We start from the raw sequence: 13,766 nt of genomic DNA, 5'->3' as shown, positions 1-13,766 counted from the left end.
GATGGAGCTTTACTTAGAGTTTTCAGTGAGGTTTCAAACCTAATAAGTATAATTTGTTGTCAGTATGTATAGATTTACTAAAATGGCTTTCCATTTAGCCATACCTGGATAATATGATGTGAATCTCATGAAAACACTACAGATAAAAGGATTCAAAGGCAGCAACATCTACAGATAGTGTATTATATCTGTCATTGGGATATCTAGGAGGACTAATAGGTTAATTTCTTGGGACTACTCCAAAGTAAAATTTATGGTATCGAGTAGGAAAAGATATGAAAAATGTGAAGATTGTCCATACTACAATTTCAACACTACAGAAATGTCCCTGTACATGTTTGTTTTTGAATTTTGCACAAAGCTACTCGAGGGCTATGTGTGCTAGCTGTCCCAAATTTAGCAGCGTAAGACTAGAGGGAAGGCAGCTAGTCATCACCACCCACCGCCAACTCTTGGGCTACTCTTTTAGCAACGAATAATGGGATTGACCATCACATTATAACGCCCCCACGGCTGAAAGGGCGAGCATGTTTGGCGCGATGGGGATGCGAACCCGCGACCCTCAGATTACAAGTCGCATGCCTTAACACGCTTGGCCATGCCGGGCCTCTTGTACATGTACGTATTAACATGCTGTAACACAGGGAGAATTATATTCATCCCTTAAACACTCTAAAATAATTTGAAATTAACATCTCAGCATAATATCTTATAATATCATACAAGAAAATCAAAATCAAAACCATTTCTGCTGCTTAGGTTTATTTTCACAGAACTAATTTTTTTTCTTCTTCATTTTATTCTTTAGGTCTTATTTTTTTAATTAGAGTGTGTAACGTTGAGGTAAGATATATAAGACTCTTAGGAGAAAAGGTTTCGGGGTTATGATAGCGTACTTAAAATATTATTATCGAAGTAAATCAAACAAACTTGTTTTTACAGTTTCAAATGTCTAGTATTGCCATTTCCACGCGCGTTATTTTTAATATCATACTTACCTTTGCATTATTTCGACCTATTTTACAGTACCAAAATGTAAGTACATTACTCGATTTAAATCGTCTGTCGTATAGTATAGTTTGTTTGTTTTGGAATTTCGCACAAATCTACTCGAGGGCTATCTGTGCTAGCCTTCCCTAATTTAGCAGTGTAAGACTAGAGGGAAGGCAGCTAGTCATCACCACCCACCGCCAAATCTTGGGCTACTCTTTTACCAACGAAAAGTGGGATTGATCGTAACATTATAACGCCCCCACGGCTGAAAGGGCGAGCATGTTTGGCGCGACAGGGATGCGAACCCGCGACCCTCAGATTACGAGTCACACGCCTTAACACGCTTGGCCCGTATAGTATAGAGAGTCAAGTTTGGTTTGAATTTCGCGCAAAATTACACGAGGGCTATCTGCGCTAGCCGTCCCTAATTTAGCAGTGTAAAACTAGATGGAAGCCAGCTAGTCATCACCACCCACCGTGAAATCTTGGGATACTCTTTTGCCAACGAATAGTTGGATTGACCGTAACATTACAACGCCCCCACGACTGAAAAGGTGAGCATGTTTGGTGTGACGAAGATTCGAACCTGCGACCTCCAAATTACGAGCCGTGTGCCAGAAAGTCGAGAGTTGGAGTTTTTTTACAGTGGTGGTTTGAACTCTGTGTCTGCGTCCCGTGTAAAGGAGTGTGTTAATTGTGAAGAATATATATATATATATAGACAGAGAGAGTAATAAAATAATGTAAAGATCACTGAAAAGTTACAGGATCAAAGAAAGAAATAGTCATTTTTTTCTTCTCTGTTTACTCCGAGAGGTTTTCTGGTCCATGTTAGTCCTTGTCCAGCCACACGGACGATTCTATTTTTTCTTGAATATTTGTTCTTTAAAATGTCTTTGCTTACGAAATCAATAGGCTGGGCGTGGTCTAGTGATAAGAATGTCTGAATTGTTAATCTGAAGTCATAGTCATGGCCCGTTCCAGTAAAAATGCTCTCAGCACCATGGGAATGTGGCTGCGCTATAAGAGTGACAGTCAAATCCCATTATTCGGCTAGAAAAGAGTAACATGATATTACAGTGGTTACTGTTAACTTACTTCCCATTATTAAATCAAGCAGTTTAATAATTTTATAACATTAGTTAATTCTGGTCACTTTGTCTTATAGAAGTGTCTTTATTAAAGTTTTAAATTACCATTTATATATTACCTACATAAGAACGTATTAATATGTACCGACATAGTTCTCTGTCCTTCAGTGACTTACTGGAGTAACAAAGCTGTAAGATTTCTAATAACAAGAATACGACACATTCATGTGCAAAACCAACACTAATCAGGCATAGGCGTCAGTATAATAAGTTCCATGTAGTTAATTATTAAAATCTCGTTTGCATATAAAAATTATAAGTTTCTAACCTTTTTAATAGAAGGTTTTGCGAAAACAGTATATATTTTGTAAAATATACTAAAAGTTCTTTGAAAGAGTTAACAGAGAGAAAAATAAACGTTTACACAAACTTAATCGGATGCTCTTCTTTTAGCACAAAACTGAATGTGTTTCACACGAAAATGAAACTTTTTAACTTTCCATTATTTAAAATAAACTTCTGGATTTTTGGCTTTACCAATACGTATTTATACAGAAATCTGTGATCCGTCTTTGAAAAGAAATGGTTCCTTTACCTCTGTTTGTTATCAGAAACGACGTCTCGCGCTGTTAACACATCTTCACTATCAGGATGTGTTGAGAATCTGAGTTAGTAATTCGACACGTCATTTCCAATAACAGACACAGGGTTGATAAAGACATATCTTCTAAGATGAGTCTGTTGGTTCCAAGTAAACATCTAACGCATTTTTATTTCTCATAACCCCTTACAGTTTATTTATATCCACGATTTGGGTAATTTGCATCATATGTATGTTTTTATTTATCATGAATTATTCTACTACACTACTTATTAAAAGTAGTATTAAGATGACAATATACAGAAACGATCAAGGCTTAGCTTCCACTAATGCAAAATACAATTAGAAGCATATGCCAAAAATAAACCAGAAGATGGATTTGGCTTGTTTTGAATTTCGCGCAAAGCTACACGAGGGCTATCTGTGCTAGCCGTCCCTAATTTAGCAGTGTAAAACTAGAGACAAGGCAGCTAGTCATCACCACCCACCGCCAACTCTTGGATGTTCTTTTACCAACGAATAGTGGAATGATTGCCACATTATAACGTCCTTACGGCTGAAAAAGCGAGCATGTTTGGAGTGACGAGGATCTGAACTCGCGACTCTCAGATTACGAATCGAGTACCTTAACCACCTGACCATGCCGGGTCCCAGAAGATGGAAACCTGTACATTGGAAATCATGTTACTGGAACTTCTGTGTCTAAGAATGTAAGGCTTATTACTTAAATTAATTGATCAGGACAAATTAAAATATTTATTCTTTTAATTTAACCCTACTGGAATATGTAACTTTCATAACGTTTATAGTTTTATAGTTTATTTGGTTTCTTAACTCACTTTATTCGATTAATTCTAAACATTTTATGTTTGCAAAATAATATATACATTTGCAACACAACTCTCGAATTGCTTTCTAGACATGCACAAAGATATGTTCCATTATGAAATATACATGTTTATAGTTTCTTGTGGATTACGCCGCTAAGGTTTCATGTTCAAGTTATCTTCATCATCCAGATATGTACTATCAACAACAACAATAAACAAAAAAAAAACATTAATCGAAGTGTATCGTACATACTGTCCAAAACGCGACTGTTAGAATAGGTATATGGAATAAGCGAAAACTTTAGTTGTCCATTACTCGCTTTAACAGACCTTTCAAAACATTAAGTTCACATAGTTTGGTGTTTGTTATCCATTCTTTTATAAGATTTATTACACCAGCGTATTATTTTTTTGATTCAGCCAATCACCGTCACACTATCTTCGAACCAATCACAGATAGCTTTCTATTCAGCATTTGGGCTTGGTCAACACGTGGTTTGCGAGTGGAACACGTTTTTAAAACGACCATTCACATTACAGATGATCGTGCTGACAGGAGTACAGACAAGCTGTTTTAGTGGTTATTACAGAAGATTTTTAGCTACTACTTACCAGTCAAAAGAAAACTGTAAAAAAAAAAAAATCAGTATTCGAGTAACAAAGATAGCGCGGAAAACGTACCAGTTTTAGTAAGCACTGTTTTACGTTAACTTTTACGTATTTCAAGCGAGAATGTACGATATGTTATTGTTACACTTAACAGACATTTTAAAGAAAATTACAATCTACTTAACTTTCATTAAAATCGGTTTTGCTACCTTATATGTGTAAGAATTTTATGGTTTTACGAAAAAAGCATTTCGTGGAACTTTTCAAAACAGGTAAACTTATTAATAACAAAATGTAAAATTACCAATGGCGTATTTAAAAGTGTATATAACTGAAAGTTTTTCATCTAAACTGATAAAAAATGAAATTGTTCTTATACTGTGTAAATATAAAACTAATTTTTTTTAAACTCAGGGGAATTTAAAATATTTATAACATTTCCAACAGTCATTTGATCACATACTTCAACTAAGAATTTCAATAACGTGTACGGAGATATTAAATTACGATGTTTAAATAATTCAAAATATATTGAAGGTAAACTGAAGATAACGGACAACATTCAACACTGTCTGCGAGGATGAAGGATAAGCTTTTATCCCTTGTGATAATCCTTGGATCGTTAATCCTCTGTGTCATCAGCGTTAATACAGCCATACATCGAGGAAATGGTCGAATAAGACTCAGATCAGGGGAAAAAGAATTAAAAGGTAAATAAAAATAAATAAGTTGTACTATGATAATGTGAACCTAGGTAAAGCTACTTTAAAATAATTTACTTAAACTATATATATAAAGTAAATTATGAACACCAGTTGACGTAGACAGGGATCAAGCTCCGAAGTTTAGCATTATAAACTCTGAAGTTACAATAATACGAATGTAGGTGAAGATGCTTTAAAATAGTTCCCATAGACTATAATGTAGATTATGAAACATAAACTGGCGTAGGCCTCAATTCTGCGTGTTTGTCCTCCACGACGATGAAACTCCAAACTTTATAAAATCTGAAGTTTACCCTAACGAGGGGATATAATAAACTACGAGAAAATGTTTACCTTTGTTTCTAGTTTGTTTCATCATTTGTATATAGACGTATGGATGTATCATGAGGTTGTCATCAAAGTATATACACAAAACGTTAAAGTTGTTCTCCGGTTATTTATAAGAGTGTATAAAGATGTAATCAAAACAACACAATTTTAAGAATGAAACGATAAATAAGAACGATGAATCAGACCAAACAGTGTACTTGTATTTTACATGTTGTTCTTCTAAGTTCACCTACAATATATTTTCTTCATAATTTTTTTCCCGCCATATTTTGCTTTCGACAGTTTGTTTGTTTGTAATTAAGCGCAAAGCTACACAATGGGCTATTTGTGATCTTCCCACCACAGGTATCAAAATTCGGTTTTTAGCGGTCGGAGTCAGCAGATATTCCGTTGTGCCACTGGGAGGGGTGCTTTTAACAGACTACAAAACAAAATCAGTTTAGATCTGTAAATATTTAAATAACATCTGTGAATTAAACTGATACAAAAATATGTATATCTTCATTGTTATTATACGCAGAAGAGGGTCTTTGTTGTTTGCTAAATTTTCACATCTGTGTATTTCGAAAATTTAAGATAAATGTATAACACGAGTCAAAGTAACTTTCCAGGTTAAAAAAAACAACAAACAAACAAACAAATAAACACTGATCCAAAGTCTATACTAGATCAAGCGTGGTCTAATTTGTAGCGTGCCCGTATTATGAATTTGATGGTTTGCGTCCTGTTCCTTTAAAAATGCGTTCTGCACATAAGGGCCACATTAGACTCGACAAGCAAATCCCAGTATTTGGTTGTACAGTATAAAAGAAGGTGATATATAATGTCAAATAGCTACAGCCACTCCTCTGGTCTGTCGTTTCTAACTTAAGAAGGTTATTTACGAATAGCTGTCGTGAGTCTTGGTGTGAAAAATTACAAACAAAAATATTCCATACAACGTAAATCTGTTTCATATATCCTTCGATTTGATGAAAAATTTTGTTTGTGTATAAATATATGTACTTATTCATTTTCTTCGAATTTTAAAATAAGTAGAAAAACATTAAACCATGATATTTACGTATTAAAGATTACTTTATCTGAAAGAAAAATCGTTTCGTAAATATTAATATGCGTATTTTTCTTAACAGTAAATAATAAAGTCGCATTTGTAGTTCTTTTGCGACCGTACAAAAGACGAGACAAATATTTTAGTTTCTTAAAAAATAACGTTAAAAGAAATCTTATCTTTTTTTAAATACTTTATATCAGCAAAAATCTTAACTTAAGAAACAGAACAAAAGGCAAGTTACTACTTGGTAAAAAAAATAAGACGCCAAGCGTCTGTATCCTTAATCCTTATACACATAGCGTTGAGGGACAATCGAATTTCAAAGCTTTCATAGTAATTGTTGAGGAAAGATAAAATGTACATTAAAGTCTTTATCTACTCAGTAGCAAAAATCCGGTCTAGACTAGTCGGGTTCTTTTGTTGTTGCTTTTTTGCCTGATCAAGTGCTGTCAGTTTCCGATTATTTTATAAAAAGTGTGTTGTGTGGTATTCGTATATGCCACTTTAATTTGTTTCACAGTAGCCAAAGCATTTAACATACTTTCCATCTTGCGTGATACTTTAGGTTTAGTGTCTTGTTCAGTAAAGTGTGTTATATACGTATACAGTCGGTTGAATACGTGACATTAAAACGTATTTGAATATCTAAGTCATGTAAAAACTACATCCGATTAAAGGCGGAACAGGACGTATCAAATTATATTTTGATATTGTTTGACGTTACCAAGATGGTTTGAAGCCTTTAAAAATATATCGCTTTTGAGAAGTTTTTGTATCGTTTAGGATGCAAGATATTCATAGGTTCAGTTTATAAAACTTTCCTTAGATTGGGGTTATATAATTTCAATACGGGAGCATCACTTGAAATTAAAATGACATTGGAAAAATAAAGCAATATGAATTAAATTGGGAAGCCTGGACCATCCAGAAAAAATCTGCAACAAGTCATATTTCATCCGTGATAAGCAATTAAGTGCAGCATCTTTTAATATGTGATAATCCACGAACAGATAGGTCAGTAGCAAAAGCAGTTCGTGTTCCATAGTAGGCATCATATTCAAGAATAAGGATCTTGTTTTAAAATCCACACAACATGTGAGTACAAACTGTTTTAAACGAATATTCGTCCAACTGTTGTAGCTAGAGAAAGAAACTTGTATTCTTGCTATTCTATAAGTAGACAAACCAGTTATATCGTCCGATGAACTATCTATGATTTATGTCAAACGGACTGTTAAAAGTTGCCATGGAAAAAACTTTGTTCTCGTAAATAAATTGGTTATGAAAAGCTACGGGAAAGAGTGGTGTACTTTGAACATTGTAGCCACCAAGCCTATTTGCCCCTATTCCCAATTTTGAACTATTGACCAGAAGGAAGGCAGCCAGCCAACATCTCAACATCGTACTACTATCCATCATCCATGCTAAGAGATTAGCACACAGATTAAAATGCAGGGAATACTTTGTGGTAACATTCTACATGTAATTACCTTATAGATATTATATAGTTAAGTGTCCACACGGAAAAAAAAATATATAACATATAGAATTTCGTATCCAAATTTATTCTTCAACTAATTATTGTACAATATTTTTTGAGAACTTAAAAGGCACTTGGTAAAACATTTACTTTTGAGATTCGGTTTGAAGCGTTAGGTCAATTGAGTATATGTGTCATCTTTTCCAAGTTTTACAAGCATACCGTTATGCAGAACTCTTGAATACATGAAATACAGCAGTTAATAAAATAGGAGTAAAAATATTCAAGGACTTATGTTATATACACATATGTATTATAGTGAAAATTAATACATTTTGATAAAGTTAACTAAACAAAATCTCAAGGAAAGACTGCGTTAAAAACATCAAACCCAAACCTCTAACTAATTATATCAAAAACAATCTGAAACAAAACTAAGTTAAACAAAAACGCTGCATTAATTGAAAAAAAATCCCATGGTATAAATTATTATGTTGGATTATAAAATGTGCCTTAGGTTTAGGAGGTGACTGCGGAATAGGACCCACATTATGGTGGAGATACACTGTCTATCAGTCTTAATCTCCATTTGCCAGTCTCACATAAGAAAAAAAAAAAGTAGCAATAGATATAGAAATAGAAATTAGATTAGCGAGATGTAGTCGTTCTATATATAATAATTTATTTCGAAGAAGAACAGATATTTTATGTGTACTTTTGAATTTTTTACACGATTATTTTGATATAAATTACGAATAACCTGAATTAATTTTATGGTAGAAATGACAAATAAGGAATCTGAATTTCCTAAATATTAATAATGGATGAATGTTTAGAAATAAGTTATATTAAAATGTATGTGCTTGTTTTTATTAAAGCAAATCCACATTAAGCTATCTGCTGTGTCCACTGAGGGGAATCGAACCCTTGGTTTTAGCGTTGTAAATACGTAAACTTATCACTGTCACAGCGGAGGACATATATGTTAAAATGGCTTTGAATATGCACTTTAGTAAGTTACGTGAAAACCATATGCGATATAAGGAAAGGAATGTATCAAGACTACAACTTTACCTTCTAAAACTCGCTATCTGTACAATTTTATGAAAATGTTATTGTTACTGGGAGTGTTATAATATAACGGTAAATCCCACTATTCGTTGATAATCTTGACGGTTGGTGGTGTTGATTAGTTACCCTCTCATTAATCTGTCATTTCAAAATTATTGAAGATTAGCGCAGATATCCCTCGAAACGCTTGGCGCGAAATTCAACAAATAAACAAATCTATCACAGAGTATATTCGTGTCAGTTTCATATTAAGTAATTATACGTTTTTGCTTGTTAAAACGTTCGTTGTAAGGCTCTGACCAGAAATCTGAGTGAACTTACCCAAACAGTAATAAACTAAGTTAACTGCAATAATTATGGCACTTTAGTTTAAATTTTTAAATATGATTCATATGTTATTAGATATTTAATCTGACCTAACAATGTCATCACAGTTCCACCAACAACTTGTTAAATTAATAACTTTGAGAAGTGTGTTTAAAAAGCCAATATAGGGAGTTCTGAGGTTAAATATTTATGTTGGTTTTAAAAAAATCACATTTCAAAATGTATTTTTACTTGTTCATTTAAACTTGACAGTAACTTAGTTTGAAAGGAAACAGAGAAACAACTAGAAAGTCCGTTTCTTTCTAACTAGGGTGTTTAAGAACAATCCTTTCAAAACTCGACACGCCCTCAAGTTTATAATTTCTGTTGACCACAGTGCTTTGGGATATATTGACAGCATCACCACCTGACGACAATCTAAAGTAAAATAAGAAAGTACAAAGACAACTGGCATAAAAATCGGTATTTTAATTTGTTTTATCATTTCTTATTTTATTTTTATTCATTATTTCAGTTCTATTTTATTTTATTATTATTTTATTTATCAATACATTTATTTGTTTTTTTATTATTTTTCTTTCTCTTCCTAAAAGCTCTAAATCCTTTCTTACGGGAGGGGGTTGAAAAGAAAACATTTTTCAGAACACCACAATTTGTATTCAATTCAGTTTGGGATAAAACGTTTTAAATTGAAGTTTCTATCATGATCTGATGACAATACCCGCTGCAACATCATTACTATGCCTTAAATAAAGGGGAGGGCCCGGCATGGCCATGTGTGTTAAGGCGTTCAACTCGTAATCCGAGGGTCGCGTGTTTGAATCCAGGTCGCACCAAACATGCTCGCCCTTTCAGCTGTGGGGGCGTTATAATGTGACGATCAATCCCACTATTCGTTGGTAAAAGTGTAGCCCAAGAGTTGGCAGTGGGTAGTGATGACTAGCTGCCTTCCCTCTAGTCTTACATTGCTAAATTAGGGACGGCTAGCGCAGATAACTCTAGAGTAGCTATGCGCGAAATTCAAAACAACCAACCAATAAAGAGAATATTTGTTTCGGTTTCTTTGTTTAGAATTAAGCACAAAACCACATACCGAGCTATTTGTTCTGGAGAACAAAAAAAGTGTTACATACCTAAAGAGCTATCCTTAACAAAACCAGGATACCAGGAAGCTTTTATTAAATTCGAAATAATTTTTATTATTATATACACATATTTTTTGCTGTTATTCTCTACAGTCAGTGGCATTATCCAATTATAATTTCCAATATACTGTTGTTATTCGGAAGTATATATAAGTGCATTCATTGAAATTATTCGATTACGGAAGTTAAAAATCAATTATAGCTCTCGCTAAGACTTTTTTAAGTTTTTAATTTCTGTAATGTTCAGTGGAACTGAAACATTGAGAAATAACATTATTATGAAGGAGGTTGTTTTAATGTGCTTTTAAGAAAGTTGTGTCTGTTTGTTTTTATGAGCAGAGCTACCCGACGGCTATTCGTTCTAACTGTCACTAATTTCGAAGCGAGTGATTATAGGCAATGCAATTAGTAAACGCACAACCACCGACCATTAACTGTTGGCCTACTCTTATCAGACTTCAATCTCATAAACATTCACGGTGAAGAAAATGCGGAGCGCGTTTTGTTTTTCCTTTACAATAACGGGACACGAACCACAGAACCATGTCTCATGAGTACAGTACACGAATTTGTGTACAAAGGTTTTGTTTGTTTTTTTACGATATTATAAATAGTGCTCAAGGTCAAATAGGTGTTATCTTCAATGAATTTGGTCTGACAAGTGTACGCAGATTAGGAATCCCACGATTTCCAGTTCGCTGCCCGTTGTCGCGTAAATGTAATTAGAATTTTGAGATCGTGATTGCGAAATGAGTAACTTTCTAATCCATCTCTTCGGTGAAATGAAAGTAGTCCGAGAGTTGACGTTTGGTATTGTTAACTAGCTGTATCCCTCTTATCTATCAATGAAAAATTAGGAGCTATGCGTCGATGATTCTTTATATAATTTTACGAAACATTTGAAACAAATAAACGATATAACAAAATTTGTTATAAATTTTCTATAATCTTAACGATATTTAAAAATACCAATTTAAAAAACAAACTCCATAGTTATCCATGTGATAATCATTGTTTCTTAAATCACTCAAATATAAAAGCATAAAACTTATTCAGCGGTTTGTCTGCGGACTTACAACGCTAAAAACCGGGTTTCGATACCCGTGGTGGGCAGAGCGGAAATAGCCCATTGTGTAGCTTTGTACTTAATTTAAAACAACAACAACTACTTTCTGTGCAATAGATTCTATTAATAATGGCTTAGCTTTATCTTTATAAACACGATTTAGCTTGGGTTACATGCATGTTTGTTTGTTTTTTAAGAAGAAAAACTGGTTCACTAAGTTAGCTCTTTTCATAGCCGGTTGCCTGGCATGGCCAGGTGGTTAAGGTACTAGACTTGTAATCTGAGGGTCGCATGTTCGAATCCCCGTCACACCAAACATGCTCGCCCTTTCAGCTATGGGAGCATTATAATGTGACGGTCAATCCTACTATTCGTTGCTAAAAGAGTAGCCCAAGAATTGACGGTGGGTGGTGATGACTAGCTGCCTTTTCTCTAGTCTTACACGCTAAATTAAGGATGGCTAATTCAGATAGTCCTAGTGTATTTTTGCTCGAAACTCAAAACAAACAAAAACTATCGATTAATACTGTCAACACATCAAAATATTCTTGTCATGAGTTAAAATAGAACTGGATGTGTAGCTCGTGTAGCTTTGAGTGATATATACGAAAACAAATAAACGAAACACACATAGCCAGTTATTGCAGATATTCTACAGACGTCGGTATATATAAAAATAACCTTCGTCAGCTATGACCTTATTGTTCATAATAAAGTAACTTTTGTTTTAATACATAGTTATTTATTCAAATATTCTTTTTTCTTCATAACTATAAAATTTAAGTTTTGTTTATTAATTTTTCCCAGTCATAATATAACTAAACACCACCTGTGTTTTATTGATGGCTCAGTTATTTCTTCATTGAGTCTAAGTGACGAAAATGCAGTTAAAATCGGATTTTTGCTTATAAAAACAGAAACAAATCTGATACAAAATTTAGATAATAAATTTCGTTATAAAAACTTTAGAAGGTCAGCAAAGGACATCTGATGAATGTTGTCAATGTATCCGTTTGTCTCAGTCTGAAGACCTTATCTTCTCTGAATCTTTTTTGCGTGTTTGTGGGCTTTTCACCTATCCGGTCGCCTGCATTCCGTTTCAATCACGAAAAAAAAAAAAAAGTTCTTCGGTTACTAGTGTTAGAGAAAAAGTCCAACTTAGATCTGTGGAAAGATAGTGACGAAGAATTAATAGGTATGTTTGTCGTCCTGCTTTTTAAAATCCCAGACATCATGATTTTTCAGGAAAATCAGGATAATATTTTTGTTTGTTAAACTTCTTTAGATTTATCTGAGATTACCAAGTCTCCAGAAAAATATGTTCACGCAAACATTATTTATTTAAACCTGACTAATATAAATTTAAAATGGCTTGTAGATAAACCTTTAAAAGTTATTTCGAACCGTAGCATCTAAAGGTATTTATATATCTCAAATTGTCTGTCTGTCTTAACCATTATCTGACTTTGATCAAATCTAATAGAATGACAATCACTGTGAGAGATATAAGGGATTTATTATGCGTCACATTCTACTAAAATAGTTGCTTTCTATAGAAACAATTATTTCTTGAAAAACTGTAAGAAATATGCGAAGTTGCCAAAATTCGCATCTACCTGTTGTTTATAAAATTTTCGCGCACAGTATGTTCGTCAATATTTTGTATATATTAGTTGATTAATTAATTCATTTAATTCCCCGTTTTCTAATAAGTTTTGGGAGCATTCAAAATGTTTTAAATCAATCGAATTTAGTTTTCCTTCACTGAAAACGATTATTTTTGCTTATATTTTTAATTAAAATGTATATAATTAATTTGTCACTTAGTTGCATCAAATATTCTAAACGTTAATTTCAGTTTCTTTCAGCTCTATTTAAACCTTAAAATATATTTGAATTAGCCCTAATATTAATTTTCATATAAGATAATTTTCACAAAAAACTCGGAATGTTAGTAAAGAAAACATTCTCATATTGAAACAAGAAAACGTAATTAACTTTGAAAGGGGATCATAGATAGTTTACTGTGTTCTATTAAACGAAATCCATTCATCTTATCCATAAAAACATGTCATTAGAAATACTGTCAGACTTATTTTAATATCATAGGAGTATAAAGGTTGTTTTTTTATATCTTATCTTATACTCTATTTCGTATATCAAGTGAAACATTCATCAGCACATATACATACACACAGCTCTTTATCACGAGCCACGTTAATGGTTCATAATAGAGATTGTTCATTTGTTCTTCTTTGTTATTTAATATTTTTCCTCTAGTTTGCACCAAAAATGGCTGAGAGTATTGTAACAATACGTGGGGAATGTTACTAAACACATTATTACGTATTGTATATGATAGTTTATCTAACTATCCAACAAATATGGTGGCTGTATAACCGTTGGCCCTAGTCGTTTTAATATTTGTCTGTAGTTTATATAGA

The 13,766-nt window shown here is 33.2% G+C and overlaps 1 protein-coding gene across 4 annotated transcripts in view; it reads left to right on the top strand.

The window, feature by feature from the left end:
* Nucleotides 1-4,066: 4,066 nt before the first annotated feature.
* Nucleotides 4,067-13,766, top strand: part of LOC143234037 (netrin receptor UNC5C-like) — a 131,041-nt gene continuing 121,341 nt past the window's right edge. For 3 of the 4 annotated variants that reach the window (XM_076471055.1, XM_076471054.1, XM_076471051.1), the window contains exons 1-2: nt 4,067-4,204; nt 4,662-4,834. In XM_076471055.1, the coding sequence (XP_076327170.1) occupies nt 4,705-4,834 (130 nt within the window). In that variant the 5' untranslated portion in view covers nt 4,067-4,204; nt 4,662-4,704. Of the gene's footprint in view, nt 4,205-4,258; nt 4,397-4,661; nt 4,835-13,766 lie in introns of those variants that run through there. The other variant, XM_076471052.1, reaches the window with a different exon arrangement.

The sequence above is a fragment of the Tachypleus tridentatus genome, chromosome 12 (assembly GCF_004210375.1).
Source record: "Tachypleus tridentatus isolate NWPU-2018 chromosome 12, ASM421037v1, whole genome shotgun sequence".
In the NCBI taxonomy this organism is placed as follows: domain Eukaryota; kingdom Metazoa; phylum Arthropoda; class Merostomata; order Xiphosura; family Limulidae; genus Tachypleus; species Tachypleus tridentatus.
This window is presented reverse-complemented; position numbering and strand designations above follow the sequence as displayed.